We start from the raw sequence: 19,465 nt of genomic DNA, 5'->3' as shown, positions 1-19,465 counted from the left end.
GAGGTTGTCTACTGTCTACTCTTTTCCTGGGCGTGATCTTGCACTCAGCTGATTGGGGAGTCTTAGAGGGGCATCACGTTCCACTCACTAATTACCTTGGCTGCCAGGGAGACCCCATCCCAGGAGCAATGGCTGTCAACAATGCTATTTAAATTGAATGCTTGTTAATGTAGTGCGCATTTACAATTGCTGAAAAAAAATCATACACAAAAGAATCACACATAAAAGTACCAAGATAATTAACGACAACTCTGGTAAAGATAAAGATGAAAAATTGACCTATCAGGATCAGATTTAATATCACCGGAATATGTTGTGAAATTTGTTAACTTTATGGCAGCAGTACAATGAAATATATGATAAACAAATGTGTAAAAAACTGAGTTACAGTAAGTATAAATGTCTAATAAACAGTTAAGTTAAAATAAATAGTGCAAAAACAACTGAAATAAAAAGTAGTGAGGTAGTGTTCATGGGTTCAATCTCCATTTAGAAATCAGATGGCAGAAGGGAAGAAGTTGTTCTTGAATCACTGAGTGTGTGTCTTCGGACTTTTGTACCTCCTTCCTGATGGTAACATTGAGAAGAGGGCATATCCTGGGTGGTGGGGGTCTTTATTGATGGTCACCGCTTTTCAAAGGCACCACTCCTTGAAGATGTCTTGGATGCTACGGAGGCTAGTTCCCATGGTGGAGCTGACTAATTTTACAAGTTTCTGCAACTTACTTCAATCTTGTGCAGTACGCACTCTACCCCCCCAACCCCCATCCCATACCAGATGGTGATGTAGCCAGTCAGAATGCTCTCCGCGGTACATTTGTAGAAGATTTCAAGTGTAAACCAAAATATCAATCTCCGAATAAACCCCTGCCTTCCCTTCTTTATAGTTACATCTATATGTTGTGTTTAGGTTAGGTCTTCCAAGATATTGACACCCAGGAATTTGAAATTGCTCACTCTCTCCACTTCTGATCCCTCTTTGAGGATTGGTTTGTGTTTCCTTGTCTTACCCTTCCTGAAGACCACAATCAGCTCCTTGGTCTCACTGATGTTGAGTGCAAAGTTGTTGCTGTGACACCACCTAACTAACTGGTAAATCTCGCTCTTGTATGCTCTTTCATTACCCTCTGAAGTTCTGTCAACAGTGACTGTGTCTTCAGCAGATTTATAGATGGCATTTGAGCTGTGCTAAGCCACACAGTCGTGGCTGGAGAGAGAGTAGAGCAGTGTGTTAAGCACGCATCCCTGTGGAGTGCCATTATTGATTATCAGAGAGGTGGTGTCAGCGAGGTTAAAACGACAGAGTTGTATCCATTTTGGTTTAGAATAATGAGAACAGATCTTATTAAAACTCAGAAAAATTTTACAGGGTCTATATTGGGATGGTGTTTAGACCAGAAGATTGCAAGATATAGGAGCAGAATTAGGCCATTTGGCCCTTTGTGTCTGCTCTGCCATTTCATCACAGCTGAGCCCTTTTTCCTCTCAGCCCCAATCTCCTGTCTTCTTTTTCCCGGATCACGTCATGATCTGATTAATCAAGAATTTATCAACCTCTGCCTTAAATATACATGGAGACTTGGCTTCCACAACAGCCTATGGCAAAGAATTCCACAGATTCACTACACTCTGGCTAAACAAAGTCCTCCTAATCTCCGTTCTAAAAGGACTCTTCTCTAGTCTGAAGGTGAGTCTCCTGCCATAGGAAACATCCTCTCCACATTCTCTCTATCAATACCTTTCACCATTTGATAGATTTCAATTAGGTCACCCCGTATTCTTCTGAATTCTAGTGAATACAGGCCAAGAGCTGTTAAATGCTCTTCATATGACAAGCCATTTAATCCTGGAATCATTTTCATGAACCGCTTTTGAACTCACTCCAGTGTTGATGCACCATCAATAACTCTTGGAGACGTGAGGCGAGATATAGGCTTTTATTGGCTGGAAGAAAGAACAAGCAGCAATTGACCACCACACTGCATCCTGGAGACTGAGGCCGGGGCGGTGTCCCCAATCGCCTTTATACCGGGGTCCGTGGGAGGAGCCACAGGAGCAGTCAGCAGGGGGGGGGGGGGGGCGTGTCCAGACAGGTATATGTAGTTCACCACAAGTATTAGCACATCCTTTCTAAGATAAGAGGCTGAAGACTGTTCACAATACTCCAAGTGAAGCCTCACCGGTACTTTATAAAGTCTCAACATTACATCCTTGCTCTTATATTCTAGTCCTCTTGAAATGAATGCTGACATTGCATTTGCCTTCCTCACTATTGACTCACCCTGCAAATTAACCTTCGGGAATCATGAACTCCAAGTCCTTTTGCACTTCAGATGTTGGAATTTCCTCTACATTTAGAAAATGTTTTGCCCTTTTATTTTTTCTAACAAAGTATATGACCATACACTTCCCGACACTGTATTCCATCTGCCACTTCTTTGCCCATTCTCCTAATCTGTTGATAAGTCCTTCTGTAGCTTCTCTACTTACTCAAAACTACCTGCCACTCCACCTATCTTTATATCATCTGCAAACCTCACAAAACAGCCATCAACTTTGTCATCAAAGTCGGTGACATACTGTATACCTTGAAAAGAAGCAGTCTCAGCATAGACCCCTGTGGAACACCACTAGTCACTGGCAGCCAACCTCAAAAAGGCTCTGTTTATTCCCACTCTTTGCCTGCTGCCAATCAGCCACTGTTTTATCCTTGTTAGCATCTTTCCTGTAATGAGATGGGCTTTTAGCTTGTGTGGCAACTTGTTAAAGGCCTTCTGAAAATCCATGTACACAACATTAGCTGATTCTCCTTTGTCTATTCTGCTCATTTTTCTTCAGAGAATTCCAACAGATTTGACAGGCAAGATTTTCCCTTGAGGAGACCATGCTAACTATGGCCTTTTTTTTTTATCATGGGCCTCCGAATGCACCAAAACCCCATCCTTAACAATCAACTCCAATGTCTTCCCACCCACTGAAGTGAGACTAACTGGCCGATAATTTCCTTTCTTCTGCCTCTCTCCCTTCTTTAAGGGTGGAATGACACTTGCAATTTTCCAGTCTTCCGGAACCATTCCTGAATAAATCCAGTGATTCTTGAGCAAACATTACAAATGCCACCACAATCTCTTGAGCCATCTCTTTCAGAACCCTGGGGTGTACACATCTGGTCCAGGTGACTTGTCTACATTCTGATCTCTGTTTTCCAAGAACCTTCTCTCTAGTAGTAGTACCTTCACACAGTTCTGACTCCTGACCTCTGGAACTTCCACCATACCGCTAGTATCTTCCACAGTGAAGACTGATGTAAAGTACTCATTCAGTTTGTCTGCCATTTCCTTGTCCCCCTTTACTATCTCGCCAGCATTGTTTTGTAGCTGAGATATCCACTCTCACCTCTCTTTTACACTTTATTTATGTGAAGAAACTTTTGGTATCCTCATTAATATTATTGGCTACTTACTTTAGTATTCCATCTTTTTCTTCTTAATGAATTTTTAGTTGCTTTCTGTTGGCTATTAAAAGCTTCCCAGTTCTCTAACTTCTCACTAATTTTTGCTCTTTTATATGCCCTCTGTTTGGCATTTGTGTTGGCTTTGACTCCTCTTGTTAGTCACAATTGCATCATCTTGGATTTAGAATACTTTCTCCTCTTTGGGATGTATATATCCTGTGCCTTCTGAATTGCTCCCAGAAATTCCAGCCATTGCCTCTCAGCCATCATCCCTGTCAATGTTATTTTCCAATCACTTTTGGCCAACTCCTCTCTTATGCCTCGGTAATTCCCTTTACTCCACTGTAATACTGATACATCTGACTTTAGATGTTTCTTTCCAAATTTCAGGATGAATTTGATTATATTATGATCACTTGCCCCTAAGGGTTATTTTACTTTGAGCTCTCTAATAAATTCTGGTTCATTGCACAACACCTAAACCAAAATAGCTGAATCCCTAGTGTGCTCAACCACGAGCTGCTCTAAAAAGCATCTTGTAGGCATTCTAGTAATTCCCCCTCTTAGGATCTGACACTAACCTGATTTTCCCAATCTACCTGCATTTTGAAATCCCTCATGAGTATTGTAACATTGCCATCTTGGCATGGGTTTTCTATCTCCCATTGTAATTTGTGGACCGTTGTAATTTGTTTACTTGGCTAAGATAGCTAGAACCAACAGTCTTAATCTCAGGGTTATGGAGCAATTGGGACTAGCTCAGGTAGGCAACATGTTGAGGTAAAAGGCCTTTTTCTGTATTGTATAACTCTATGACTCTGTAGTTGATTTCGTCTGCTATGGGGGTTGCCAGATACAGAGTTTGTTTAAGAAATTGGTAATGAGTTAAAAGATCAACTATGAACTTATTGAATGACAGAATAGGTACGGGGGGTTGAATGGCCTATATCTGATTGATGTTTTATGCACTTAAGGTTTCTGTACTTGTGTCAGCTGTAACCTGACAGTGGTCTAGGGTTGGATTTCCCAGGCTAAGGTCTCCGCAACATTGATGTATTCACTGGTGTGGTGTAAGCGTCTTGAGAGTATTATTTAGCTCAAGTGGAAGGCTAGATTTCAGCCAGTGCTCATAGTCTGTGAATCAGTTAGAGGTGTAAATACTGGCAGAACTGAAGTACTTATCAGCTTTTACTTTAAAAATAACCCACTCTGAGTAAAAATTCTTTACAAACACTGGTAGATAATGGAATGGTCCATGTGATCAGGAAATTGGTTAGCTTTACACTCTGAATTATCTGTGTTACTGTATAGTGTCATTTTAAATCAAGACCAGACACTTTTCCAGAGACTGTACTGAGAGAATTATTGCATTACCCTCTCAAGAAGGTACAAAAGGAAGTTAAAATTAATACCTAAAATATTAAATGGGGGAATATGGGAGTTTCATGCTATCTGGAAGTTAAAAAAAGGTGAGTAAGTTAGTAAATGTTGATTTTGGATACATTTAACTGTTTGACTTCCATAATTTGCAGAGATTTTTTTAAGATTTGGTCCAAGTCTTTATCCTTCCCACTTGCCTATTGTATGGTTATAATACACTGGTGTTGCATTTTACCATTGATAAGGATTAGTTTCAAATCTTTTAAAACTTGAAGTGAGACAATAAAGTCTTAATTGTAAAATGTTGGCACTTCATAGATCAGTGCAAAAACATTGCACATTTTTGGTAAATGCACAATTGACAGTATTTCATTGCTGTTCATAAAATATTCAGTGTTGATGTAGAACGTACTGGAAGGAATACATTGGTAGTAAAGTCCTGGATTCTGCACCATTCTTTTGATGGGAAAAATGAGAAAGTGGTGGCTGGATCACAGCAATTTCATGGGTAGTCTGGGAGTTATTAAACAAGGCTTGTGGGTTGATGCACCTGTATGGAAAGAATGAGAATGGTTATATTGGCTATAAAATTCTCAATTTCAAGATGGAACACAGAAGTTCAAAATGCCAGGCGTCAATGGGGCAACTAATGGAAGAAATTCTCCCAATAAAAATTGGCTATGAAATGTGCTCCACACTCTAACCAGTGTAGTTTACTGAAAGAACACTGATGTGCATGTGAGAGAGAATACTTTATGGGGAAATAATGGATGAATGTGACTAATGGGATTATTCTGAGAACTGACTTAGATTAGATAGCCCAAATAGTCTCTCTTACATCTTGAGGACTTTTTTATATAAAAGAGAGAAAAAGTGGCATAATAAAATTGATGATATGAACAGGATCCATGGATACATAATGTATTGGCAGCATATTGACTATGGTTTGGAGTATTTCGTAGCAACGTGTGGTTTGTTTGCAGTCTAGAGAAGTTAATGAAAGGAAGGTTACCATGTCCATTCTGATTAAATGATCACATCTGATGTGTTTAAAGATGTCAAGGTGATGATAAATCTATTCCTGATGATTGCATAAAATTACTGTTGTTAAAGAGTTGCAGATTGTCAGTGAATTAAGACAAGATGTTCCAAGTTCGTCTGTTCAAGGAACAACTGCAACACTGGAGAGAAGAATCTATTTCAGGAGGTCAAACTGGTTAAGGAAGCCAGTCAACAGACTGAATTTACAATGATGTTGAAAATATGTAAAGAGTGATCATATCATTCTGTTGAAGTAGCAAAAGCTGGTGTTTTAATCTATAATCTGAAAATTAGTCATATGATGTATAACATAATGCTATCAAGTGTATGCGTTTGTATATAACATATACTGTGTATATAAAGTGCCATGTGTTCTGCACTGTCTTCCTGCTAGAATGGAATAAATTACCCAGCATTGTTTATAAAGTTCTACATCCTGAATTGTTGTTAAGCTTGGTCCTTGCTAGCAGTTCCAATACAAGTCCAGGGTAGACAGAGCACAGCTATGATGCTCACATTAAAATAAGGAAAAGCATATTGGTGTGATGTTTTCAGAGCAGGCATTAAATGGCCGAAAGACCTCTGCTTGGTTGATTTCGGCATATACAGAATCATTTTCATGATGAGCACGTAAGTGCATTAAATATTAATGTGGTCAGCATTTCCCATGGCTTTAGAATTCTAGCATGCATAGATGCGTAATGTGGAGCTGATGCTCGAGACATTTTGCTTTTGCAAGATAATTATTGCTATTTACTTTGGAATTCTCACCAAAAACACACTTTTCCACTATAGTGCTTTTTGTGGAGTTGCTATTGGGCCAGTGAAGCACATTCACATGGATTTGTGTTAGATCTCTGACTGTGTCAATGGACAACTGAATCTAATTAAAGGCTATTAGAAGAATTTGCGGTTTCTAAATTGGACAGCTTGTCAATGCAATAGAAAATAAAAGATGGTGCAGTATTGATGTTCTGCCACTATATCTTACAAACATTTTTATTATGTAATACCCTGTATCACAGAATCACAGGATAGATATAGGCATTGTCAGCTTTTTGGCTAAATGTACCTTTCCTATTCAGAGGAAATCAACACAATTAAACTCTATTTTGCAGAGAAACATACTGTTTGTAATTAAACAAGCTCAGACCACAACCCTGCAGTCCTTGAATTTGGGAGCAGCATGAGAGCAAACTTTACATTCCTCATGTTTCACAAATCGTAATAGAAGGTGTATGAGAGACACAATATAATAAATGTGAGGCAGCCTGTGGTGAACTAGATATACCTGTCTGACTGCTCCTGTGGCTCCTCCCAAGACCCTGCTGACTGCTCCTGTGGCTCCTCCCACAGACCCCGTATAAAGGCGACTGTGGCCTGCTGCTCTCCCTCATTTTCCCAGGATGTAGTGTTGTTCTTCAGTCAATAAAAGCCGATATCTCACTTCCTAAGTCTCGGCGTGAGTTATTGATGGTGCATCACAGCCTCACAGTGATGATTGTCCAGGACAAAATTAATTGGCGCTTAGAAGAATATGGGTTAATAAATGAACATTATATGAATTTATTACACTCAAATCCATGATTGAGGAACTTGTTTTTCAATTAACAGAGGGGATGTAAGGAAGTATTTAGGATGTTGTGTATATGCATTTCAGTGAACCTTTGAAGAAATACCATTCAATATACTTGTTAGCAAAGTTGGAGCCCAGAAAATAAACAAGAGATGGTGACCTGTGTGGATTTAAAATTGGCCAAGGGCCAAAAATATAGTGGTGAGCAATAGATCTCAGGAGGGCATAAACGCGTGACAGGTGAAATTTAATGGGGAAAAGTGTAGTAATTTTTGGTCTTGTTGCGGAGTATTAAAGGGGGCACAGAAAAAGTGAGAGTTGGTTGTACATCTGGCAGGGAAGATGGCAATTGAGAAGGTTGTTAAAGAGCCACATAGAATCCTCAGTTTTAAGAACAAAGGTGCAGAGCACAAAAGGAAGAATATTAAAAGCTATAACATACCAGCTAGGATTTAGCTGAAATGGTGTGGTTGAAGCTAGCCGGCATGAATAAAAAAGCATATTAAGACTTTGGAGCAAACACGAGTAAATCTGCAGATGCTGGAAATTCAAACAACACACACAAAATGCTGGTGGAACACAGCAGGCCAGGCAGCATCTATAGGGAGAAGCACTGTCGACGTTTCGGGCCAAGACCCTCCGTCAGGACTGCTATATATATATGAACTGATATGAAAAATGAACTGATACAAGTTCTCCAATCTTGAAGAGTTTTGATACTTTAACTGAGGAAAGGTTTCCTGAGCACCACAATATTTTACATAATGAGATGTCATTATCTGAATGCACTGTATATTAATACAGATTCAAAGTAAATTTATCATCAAAGTGCATAGTCACAATATTCCACCTTGAGATTCATTTTCTTGTAGTTGTTTATAGGAAAATAAAGGAATATGATAGAATTTATGAAAACTATACATAAACACAGCAAAACAACCAATGTGCAAAAGAAGACAAATTGAGCAAATAATAAATAATACTGTGAACATGAGTTGTAGAGTCCTTGAAAGTGAATCTGTAGGTTGTGGTATCAATTCAGAGTTGAGGTGAGTGAAGTTATCCATATTGGTTCAGGAGCCTGATGGCTGTACCATAGTAACTATTCCTGAACTATTCAATAACCTTCAAATAGAAATTATATATATCTTAAAACATGGTAGGAGGTTATGGAAAGTGCAGGAGAATAGTAAGAGGAATCGCCCAAATTATGTTGTATGGTTCTGTTCTTAAATAAAACTTAGGTTGTGTTGTTATTACGTTACTTAGATGGTTTATTTAAGTTATATTTTCTGTCCTTGCTAGTAATATTCAGAACAGCAGTAAATCCCTAATTGATCACCTAATTTGTCAGGAAAGGCATCATTACACAATACTTTAATGTTGATTTTTTTGTCATTAGAAGTTTTCCTGTTTTGAGATTGTGCCACATATTGCCACGCTATGAACATGCAGGATGTATAACAGGAGAAATCAGAGACTGTGGTCTTAGTGTGTGTGTGCATGGTGTCGCTGACAATTGACACACTCTAATGCAGTGCCATCTGCACACATAGAATATGTTGATTGCAGTTTCCAAAGGATGACTCCTAACCGCTGTTGCAAATATAGTGGGAACACTTTTCTGGAATTTCTTTTGAATGTCATGAATAACTGATTATGTGAAACCTGCAGTTTGATTTTGTTGCTTTATCTATTGATCATTCGGGATGTTGAGACAGTTTAACCCTTCATAACCATAAAGAGAGATTAGAGAAAATGGGAATCCCAATTTCTCTTGGAACTGTTTGTATTTATCCTTTCTTTAGCTTCAGGTTAAAGTTTAAAATTTATGTTAACTTTTGACATATTAGGCCTGATGTTTTGCAACCTCTGTTTGCAGTTCCACCCGCTATCCCATTGTGCCAGCTTCAAGGAGCTGTTGCTACTGGAAATGATGTCACTCTGACTTGTAGTTCAGAAGAAGGCCTCCCGCTCCCAACATATTCCTGGGAAAAGCTCGATTCAATTGCTAAACTGCCACCAATGTCGGTAGAGGGTAAGCTGAATGCTCAGGTTTATAATGTGTCTAATTCAGCATATTTTTGATATTATTATCCTGAATTTAATATAAAATGCTGCTTCTGGTTTAAGAATTTAATAATTCTATACAGCAAATCATAAATATTTTTTATTTCATTATACATATTTTACTGAAGATATCTCTAATTTTCAAGTCAAAATCTCAGTGTAAGTGTTCCAATATAAAATCTGCTCCCTTGTTACAACATAGAATTTATATATTTAATTAATGATGTTGGCTAAGTGTACGTTTCTGATATAATTACAGCAAAATAGTTGCCTCATTTATACAAATAAGACATTGAGACTTTTTAACCGAAGACCTTTGTATTTGAGATGCAGCATAGGGAATTGATAAAAATAAATGCAATGCATTCAGTACAGCAACAGTGGTGAACTGTAAATTATTTGCAAATGGGAGTAAGACAAATGACAGAGATTAATGAGGAAGTCATGACTAGGGAAGAAAAGATCAGACAACATTAATCAAAGGAATAATGAAATGGATTGTGTAAAATATCAGGAGATCATGGTGAATAGTGATGGACTCGGATACTATTCTTAGCCGGGAGTTACATTAGCGTAACAGATATAGATTACAGCATTGAGATAGTACATTGGTATGGGACATTGTTGTTCACCTCTTCAGACCTCTTAGTGCTTGCTGCTAAGGGTAACAAATGAAAATAATTCCTGCACTTTAAGGTCCTTTATACAGTGGAAGTGAGTTTGCAAGCAGAGCATTTATTTCCTGAATGAGTGCTGTCACCTCTGGCAGATCTGTGTTGAATGTCTGGTGACAGCTTTTTTTAAATGCACAATCAACATTGGTATGAAAACAAAATAATTCTTTGAAATTAGATAGGACTTCTAAAATCATGCCACATGCGTAGCAAGAAAGCAGAAGGAACGGAAATCACTGGCAAGTAAGAAAGAGAAAGGTCATTTGGTCCATTAAGCCAACTATTTGCAATGCATCATGTGCAATTCACACTGTCATGGATGCGGTACAACTTATTTAATCTCTTCAAGGAAGGAAATAACCAGAGAGAAAAGCACAAAGGCAGAGTGCCTGAAATTGCTTCTGGAAAACAATCTGGTAAAATTGTGTGATATTAATCTAATATATTGCAATCTATATTATTCACCTGCCGTGTTGTGTTTTGTGATATTTCCAAACTGCTGGGAGCCTGGAATTATTTAGTCTTCAATGCTGTTGGCTCTCCTGATTGCCAGTGTCAAAATTGGATATTTGTACCCCTCATTTTCAAGATGCTTCATTAAAATTCTTTTAGAGGGATATTGTTTCAGAGATGAAAAGATGGCAGAGGTCTGTTATAATTATGATGTGTCACGCATGTGACTTAACGACATACAGCATTGGATTACGTGTTTACACTGAGATAAAATTAACAATCATTTAGAAACTCTGGTGTTAATTGAAAACAGCTACCATGGTAAAAACAAGAGGTGCTTGGCAAATTTAATAGATTTTTGATGGAAGAAATAATATAGAGTTAAAGATAGTGCATCAATTGTAAAGAATATGTAGTTTTAGAACATGTCTAATAAGGTAGCTGATGAGATGCTTGAGGCCAACGATGTAAGAGTGAAGAGAGGGGATGAGAGGAAGTTCTTTGTGCAGTGGCACATTGAAGACACTCCTGTGGGAAAAATTGAGATAGATAATATATTTGTAACGCAAAATTAGATTAATTACTTGAAGGGAATTATGGGTAAAAGAATTGCAGTGGGATTAGCTTTTACATTTCATGACTTCTTAGAGCAATTGCAGAAGACTAAATCATCTCATTTTCTACAGTAAACTTCTTAACCTATGATTGTACATTTAAATCATTTGGTTAGAATTTCATTATTTGCTGATTTAAAACAATGTGAAATAATAATTTCATTAAAACAACAGAAATTTGATCTTTTTTTTAATATTGCAGAGAATAATTTTTATTCCATTTTCAGTTTGTTGGCATATCCCATTGAAAAATCCACGTGGCAAATACTGATGATCATCCACCCCCAGTCCTTCCATTTTTGACATTTCCCATACCCCATAATCAGCAACCCCCATGATCCGTTTTCATCCCTCCTCCTCCTGCTTCCGACCATCTGCTACCACACATTTCACCAACTATATCCCTTCCCCATCTGGTGCTATCTACCCTTCCCCCTTTCCCTAATGGCTTCCATTATTACCTTCCTTATCAAATTCCAGCCAAGATAGCTTTGGTGTTCCTGCTTATTACCCTCTAACAGTGGATCCACTTCACCTTTTGCTCTTCCTTCCTGACTCCAACTGCCTAGTTTTATCCTTTGCCTCCTTACACCTATCATTCACCCACCTCTGTTTCCCAACTCCAGCCCTATTCTCCCCAGCCTACGTCCATCGATGACTTATCCTTAATTCTCCCTTGGTTTACCACCCACCTACTGTCTCCTCTCTCTCACCCCTCCCCCAACACTCTGCACTGGTAAAGTTCCCTCTCCTCTCAGTCCTGCTGCAGTGCCTCAACCTGAAAAGCTAACAGTTCCCTCCCCTCACACCCTCTGCAGATGCTGTTTGACTTACTGAGACCCCCAGCTGGATGTTTGTTGCTGCAGATTCCAGCATTTGGAGTCTCTTGTGTTTCCATGTTATTCGGTGCAGCTGTTCATACATCAAAATATGAACAACATCTTGCCTTGGGAACCCACAAGAGATAGATAGTCTCAGGAGCAAAAGTTTGACAGGCTTGGCTCATATCCACTGGAGTTGATAAGAGTAAGAAGTTTCTTGATTGAAACTTACAAGTCTCTGAATGTGGATGTGGGAGAAACAAAAACTTGAAAATAAGAGATTGAGGTTGCTCACATATGACTAATAAGAGGATTTTTTTTCCTCTGACCGGCCGTGAATCTTTGAAGTTTTATCTTAAAGTGCATGGAAGCAGTGTCTTTGAATATTTTTGAGATAGAGATACATAGACTGTTGATAAATCAAGGAGTAAAAGGATAATGTTTATTAAGGATAATGTCTTGTGGCATTTGGAGGCACATGATAAAATAGGCCAAACCCAGCATGATTTTCTTAAGGAGAAAACTTGGAATTCTTTGAGTAAATAACAGGCAGGATAGACAAAGGGAGTGAATGTTGTTTACTTGGATTTTCAGAAGGCCTTTGACAAGGTGCCACACACGATGCTGCTAAACAATTAAGAGTGCATCAAATTACTGGAAAGGAAACTAGCATGGTCCGAAGATTGGCTGACTGGCAGAAGGCAAAGAGTGGGATTAAATGGCCCTTTCTGGTTGGCTAATGGCGGCTAATGGTGGCCTGCAAGGGTCACTGTTGGGTCCGCTATTTTGCACATTATATGTTAAGAATATGTGTGACAGAAATGATGGCTCAATAGCCAGGTTTATGGAAGATGCAAAGATACTGTAGGTGGAGGGGCAGGTAATGTTGAGGAAGCAGGGAGTCTACAAAAGGATTTAGATTGGGAGAGTGGGCAGAAAAGTGGCAGGTGGAATTCAGTCTAGAGATGTACTTTGGTAGAAGAAGTGAAAGAGTTAACTAATTTCTAAATGGAGAGAAAATACAAAAAACTGAGGCACAAGGGGACTTGGGAGTCCTTGTGCAGGATTCCCTAAAGGTTAATTTGCAGGTTAATTCTGTGGTGAAGAAGGCAAATGAAATATTAGCATTTATTTTGAGAGGACTGGAATATAAAAGCAAGGATATAATGCTGAGGCTTTACAAGGCACTGGTCTGACCACAGTTAGGGTATTGTGAACAGTTTTGGGCCACATATATAAGAAAGAATGTGCTGGCATTGGAGACTTTCCAGAGGAGGTTTATGACAGTGATCCTGGGAATGAAAGTGTTAACATTTGAAGAGTGATTGATTGATTGATTGCTCTGGGCCTGTACTCACTGGAGTTTAGAAGAATGAGGGGAGGATCTCATTGAAACCTGCTGAATATTGACAGGCCAAGATAGAGTGAACACAGAGAGGATATTTACAAAAGTGAGACTGTCTAGGACCAGAGTGTGCAGCCTCAGAATAGAAGGGCGTCCCTTTAGAGGAGTAATTTATTTAGCCAAAAGATGGTAAATCTGTGGAATTCATTGCCATAGATGGCTGTGGAGGTCAAGTCATCAGTTGTATTTAAAGTGGAGGTTGATAGGTTTTTGATTAGTAAGGACTTAAAAGTTTATAGGGAGAAAGCAGGAAAATGTTGGTGAGAGAGAAGATAACTCAGCCATGATTGAATGGCAGAACACACTCAGTGGGCCGAATGGTTTAATTCTGCTTCTCTGTCTTTTGGTTACAGTCTCATTTATATGTATAGGTCGTATCTAAGTTTCAAACAAGGTTCTCTAGACTAAAGAAGGCCTTAACAGGAAGTCTTTAACGGTTCCTTGCACCACCACCTTTGAAAGTCCAGTTTTCACTATCCTGGGAGCTTATTATCCATTTGAAATTTAACCAGATTGGCTAAATAAATACTAGGCTGGATATTCTAAAGCAAATGGCTTGTATCTCGACTTTCACGATCTACAAGTCAAAGGTATTGAAACTCAAGAAGTTTCACACCATCCAAGTCAAAGCAACCCATTTGTTTGGCAGCTCTGTTGTCACCTTTAATGATTGTTGTCTCTGTCACCACCACAGTGTAGCCACAGAGTGTGTATATCTGCTCTAAATGCTTGCCAAGTTTTCTATGGTAGCTCTAATGTTTACTTTTTGAAGGCTAAAGGCAGCTGGTGCGTGTTTGTGCTATCATCTAAACTTCCCTCGCAGGCCACAAGCTACACTGATTTGGAAATAGAGTTGCTGGGTCAATACCAGATGCTCCTTATCCGGCTGAGCAACATTCCCTGGTAGTACTTCAGCTTAGACAGCTTGTACACTTCCTGCACTGTAACCCTTGAACTGTGCTGTGGAAATACTTACTGAACGTGCAGCGGGCTGCCCCAAACCCACCTCCATCATCCCAAGATGCAAATGCATTTAGCACACTTATCGCCCTGAAAATTTTTCCTTTGTTTATTGTAATTCATCTGGGATACCTTAGGGATGGAGTGTGGGCCATCATTCAGGGAGTCAAACAGTCAGACTACCTTTCTTCAAACAGTTATGATTCTACGATTTGACGTAAGGTAAAGATTTCACAAGAATTGTCAAGGCTCCGTCTAATTGACTTGCTTAAAGCAATCCTCAATGATTGACAGAAAGAGGAAACCTTCCTCCAGGGCTTCCCCATCTCTATGTCTTAAAACCTGCTGGTGAGTCAGTGGTAGAGTAAAGATCCATACCAAAATTCAGCATAGGGTTGAAGAACAACTCTAGTAATAATTAAAGTATGTTCTATACTTTTGGGAGCTTGCAATTAGGCAAAGCTTGTGTGTGTGTACAGCTGATGCCTACTTTCTTCACAAGAAAATGATAAATGTCTTGTCCCTATTGGACAAGATTTTTTGTCATGAGTCGACACATCTTTGAACAGCCATATGACAGGTTTAACATTCATCCGTGATAGCTTGAAAATTTAATGCCGTGATGACATTTAACGGCATATGAAGTAATATCCCTACAGTGAAAGACTGGTGGCAAACAAGCCTTGGGGTGTTGTGCAACTGCCTTGCTTGTGAAGCGGGGATTCAAAGACAAGTTTGCCTGACATATCCAGGTTCGACTGATTCTACAAATGCAGTCCTCGAGTAAAGGCAGCATTGTATCATAAGATCAAAGGACAAATTGGTAACGGCAGGGCAGGTAGCATTAGTGGATGAACAACTGGATATGAACTTGTGAATGTTTAGCCAATACCCTGAACTGCCAATGATGAAAACTTTATATTGATAGCAAGCCATTGCAAAACTTATCCTCAAAATGCATGTGTAAGCTTGAAGGAGGAACTTAGTATTGAGAATGCAGGTATATTTTCAAGTGTAAATGCATATGCACAAAGCTCAAGGACAAAATTCACCTTTTGGAATCTTATTTATATTGTATTTTGTTTAGAATTTGGAGCGGATTAACTAGCTTGCAACCTTTCCCCCGCTCAATCTATTCTACCCAACTTTTGGGTAAAGATGTTCCTTTTAATAATTAAGAAGTAAATAACATTTCAACAAGGGTTTAAAATATTAAAGTAGCAATAAAATTTTCATCGTGCCGTAAAATATAGATTTATTCAAGATATAAAAAAACTTTAAAAAATTTCACAATGAAATGGGCCAATTTTTAAGATATCTTAAGATTGTTCAGTTCTCTTAAAAAACATTTTTGTTATGAATAATGACCTGTTTCCAAGTAGTACAAATTAAATATTGGGGAAAATATCACAGTTATTTAATTTTCTTGAGTTAAATCCAACTAAAAGGAAGCTGTGGAGTGGCTTTCCACCTCCTCACTTCTCTTAGTAAGCCAGGACCTGGACCGACTTTCCAACTGTGATCCTGTTGCAAGTGTGGGTCCTGGTTTTAGTTTCTCTGGGTGAGAAAACAAAATGGTGCTGATGATATATGGCGGTGTTTAGCTCACAAAACTGCTAGATATATAAGATGTATCACTACACTGCTGATCTACTCGCTTTATTCCTATGATTGTGTGGCTAAGTGTAGCTCCAAAGCCATATTTCAATTTGCTGATGGACACCGCAGTTGTTGACTGAATCAAAGGTGATGATGAATAGGTATATAGGAGGGGAATTGAAAATTTGATTGAAAGATGCCACAGCAACAACTTCTCACTCAACGAGAGCAAAACCGAAGAGCTAATTATCAATGAGAGGAGCAAGAAGCCAGAGGTCCATGAGTCAGTGTCTTTAAATTCCTTGCCGATATTGTATCAGCGAGTCTGTCCTGGGACTCGCGTATAAGTGCCATCATAAAGAAAATATGACAATGCCTTACTTTCTTAGAAGTTTGCATAGATGTGGCATTTCAGTTAAAATTATATTATTGTTTATTGGTGAGGCTATGTGAGGTTTAAAAAGAGCTCGGGGCGTTTTGGAACTTTTCAGCAGGCTTCAATCATTGCGATCTTTTTGGTACTTGCCAGAGGCTAATAAAAAGAATGTGAGGTGTAAGCAGAACAGCTGTTGTTGGAGTGGGACTGTGTTAGTGGTCATGCTTTGGCTGAAGAGGCTTAGGTGAGAGCAGGCACTGGCTAGAACATAAACCTGAGAAATTAGACGTATAACATTGTAGGCAGGGTGGTAGTTCGGGCAGTGGAATGCTTCTGCTGTGAGATGTGGGATTTCAGGGACTTGACATTCTTTCTGAAGATTACACCTGCAAGAATTGCACCCAGCTTCAGTTCCTGACTTACAAGGTCAAGGGACTGGAGCTGGAGCTGGATCTACTCAGGAACATCTGGGAGGCTGAAAACCTCATAGATGAGACATTTACTGAGATGGCCCCACCCAGAATACAGGCTTCAGATAGTAGATGGGTGACCACCAGGAGAAGTAAGGGGTGTGATCAGTCAGTGCAGGATTCCCCTGTGGCCATCCCCCTTAGCAACAAGTGTAACCTTTGGATACTGCAGGGGCTGAAAGAACTACCAGGGCACTGTGGCAGCTCTGAGGCTGAAAAGGGAAGAGTAGAGTCAGGCAGAGCCCTACTGATAGGAGACTCAATAGTCAGGAGGCACAAATTGGTAATAACACCTCCACAATAACCATCAACACAGGTGCACCACAAGGCTGTGTGCTTAACCTCCTGCTCCATTTGCTGTGCTCCTCTGATTTTGTGGCTAAGTACAGCTCCAATGCCATATTTAAGTTTGCCGATGACACTATTGCTGTGAACCAAGTCAAAGGTGGCAATGAATTGGAACGTAGGAGTGAGGAAATTGCAGTTAGCAGATTCTGTGGCCACTAAATAGAAGACAGGATGGCGTGTTGCCTCTCAGGCATTGGGGTCCAGGATATATCAGAGTGGCAGCAGAGATTCCCAAGAGAGGGTGAGCAGCCAGAGGTTGTGGTGCATGTTGTTACCAATGACATTGGTAAAAAGGAGGAGGAGGTCCTGTGCAGGGGGCAGGGTTTCAGATTTCTGGATTATTGGGATCTCTTCTGGGGAAAGTATGACTTGTACAAAAAAGGACGGGTTGCACCTAAACCCGAGGAGGACTCATCCCACTTACTATAATTTTGCTGTCATTTTTGCCTGTCCTTCCTCACAGTTTTACTACACAATGCATCAACTTGCATACCGATTGCTCTATCCTCAGCTCTAGCTCTGCAGTTCCCATCCCCCTGCCAAATTAGTTTAAATCCTCCCCAGCAGCTCTAGCAAACCTGCCTGCCAGGATATTGCAGTTAAAGAACTACAAAAGGTAAAAACACCCTGATGGGAGTTGTATGCAGGCCATTGAACAGGAGCCAGGATGTGGGATATAAATTACAACGGGAGTTGGGAAAGACATCCAATAAGGGTGATGTTATGATAGTCACGGGGGATTTCAATATCCAGGTAGATTGGGAAAATCAGGTCCCAAGAGGGAAATTGTAGAATGCCTATAAGATGACGGCAGAAAAGCAATGGCTGGAGTTTCTGGGGGCAATTCAGAAGGCACAGGATGGATACATTCCAAAGATAAAGAAATATTCTAAAGGGAGTATGGGGCACCTGTGGCTGACAAGGGGAGTCAAAGACAACATAAAAGAAAAGGTGAGGGCACTTTATATAGGAAAAATGGTGGGAAATTGGAGCATTGGGAAGCTTTTAAAAACCAACAGAAGGCAACTTTTAAAAAACCATGAGGAGATAAATGATGAAATATCAAAGTAAACTAGCCAATAATATGAAAGGGGATACCAGAAGATTCTTTTCTGATATATAAAGAGTAAGAGAGGTGGGAGTGGATATTGGACCACTGGAAAATGACACCAGAAAGGTAGTAATGAAGAAGAGAAATGGCAGATAAACTTAATAAGTAGTTTGTGTCTGTCTTCACTGTGGAAGACCTGCATTATGCCAAAAATTCAACAGCGACAGGGTGCATGAGTGTAGTTGCTGTTACTAATGAGAAGGTGCTTAGGAAGCTGAAAGTTCTGAAGGTAGATAGGTCACCTGGATGGACTATACCCAGGGTTCAGAAGAGGTAGCCGAAGAGATTGTGGAGGCATTAGTAATGATCTATGAAGAATCAATAGATTCAGGAATGGTTCAAGAGGACTGGAACATTGCAAATGTCAGTCCACACTTTAAGAAGGAAGAGAGGCAGAAGAAAGTAAATTATGACTAGTTAGCATTACTTCAGTGGTTGGAAGATGTTGGAGTCCATTATTAAGGAGGAGCATTTGGGGTACATGGAAGCACATGATAAAGTAGGCAAAAGTCAGTATGGTTTCCTAAAAGGGAAATATTACCTGACAAATCTGTTAGAATTCTTTGAGGAAATAACAAGCAGGGTAGACAAAGGAAAGTCATTGGATGTTGTTAACTTGAATTTTCACAAGGACTTTGCCCAGGTGCATAAGAGTCCACAGTATTGCAGGAAAGATACTAGCATAGGTAGAAGGTTGGATGACAGGCTGGAGGCAGAGAATGGGAATAAATGGGGCTTATTCTGGTTGGCTGCTGGTGACTAGTTATATTCTGCCAGGTTCAGTATTGGGACCACTTCTTTTCTTGTTATAGGTCAATGATTTGGATGACAGAATTGATGGATTTGTGGCCAAGTTTGTAAATGATACAAAGCTAGATGGAGGGTCAGGTAGGGTTGAAGACACAGAGCTTGCAGAAGGACTTAGACAGATTGGGAGAATGGGCAAAGAAGTAGCAGGTGAAATGGAGTGTTTGGAAGTGTATGGTCATGCACATTTTTCTAAATGAGGAGGAAAGTAAAATAATCAAAGCTGCAAGCGGACTTGGGAGTCCTTGTGCAAGATTCTCAGAAGGTTAATTTACACATTGAGTCAGTGGTGAGGAAGGCAAATGT

General features: G+C 39.6%; 1 protein-coding gene across 2 annotated transcripts in view; it reads left to right on the top strand.

The window, feature by feature from the left end:
* Window positions 1-19,465, top strand: part of igsf11 (immunoglobulin superfamily member 11) — a 218,875-nt gene that overhangs the window by 180,583 nt on the left and 18,827 nt on the right. For both annotated transcript variants that reach the window (XM_073045608.1, XM_073045609.1), the window contains one exon: window positions 9,334-9,489. In XM_073045608.1, the coding sequence (XP_072901709.1) occupies window positions 9,334-9,489 (156 nt within the window). The remainder of the gene's footprint in view (window positions 1-9,333; window positions 9,490-19,465) is intronic.

Source organism: Hemitrygon akajei, chromosome 5 (assembly GCF_048418815.1).
Source record: "Hemitrygon akajei chromosome 5, sHemAka1.3, whole genome shotgun sequence".
NCBI classification, from domain to species: Eukaryota; Metazoa; Chordata; class Chondrichthyes; order Myliobatiformes; family Dasyatidae; genus Hemitrygon; species Hemitrygon akajei.
Note: the sequence above shows the minus strand (reverse complement) of the source record. Positions and strands in the feature narration are given on the sequence as shown.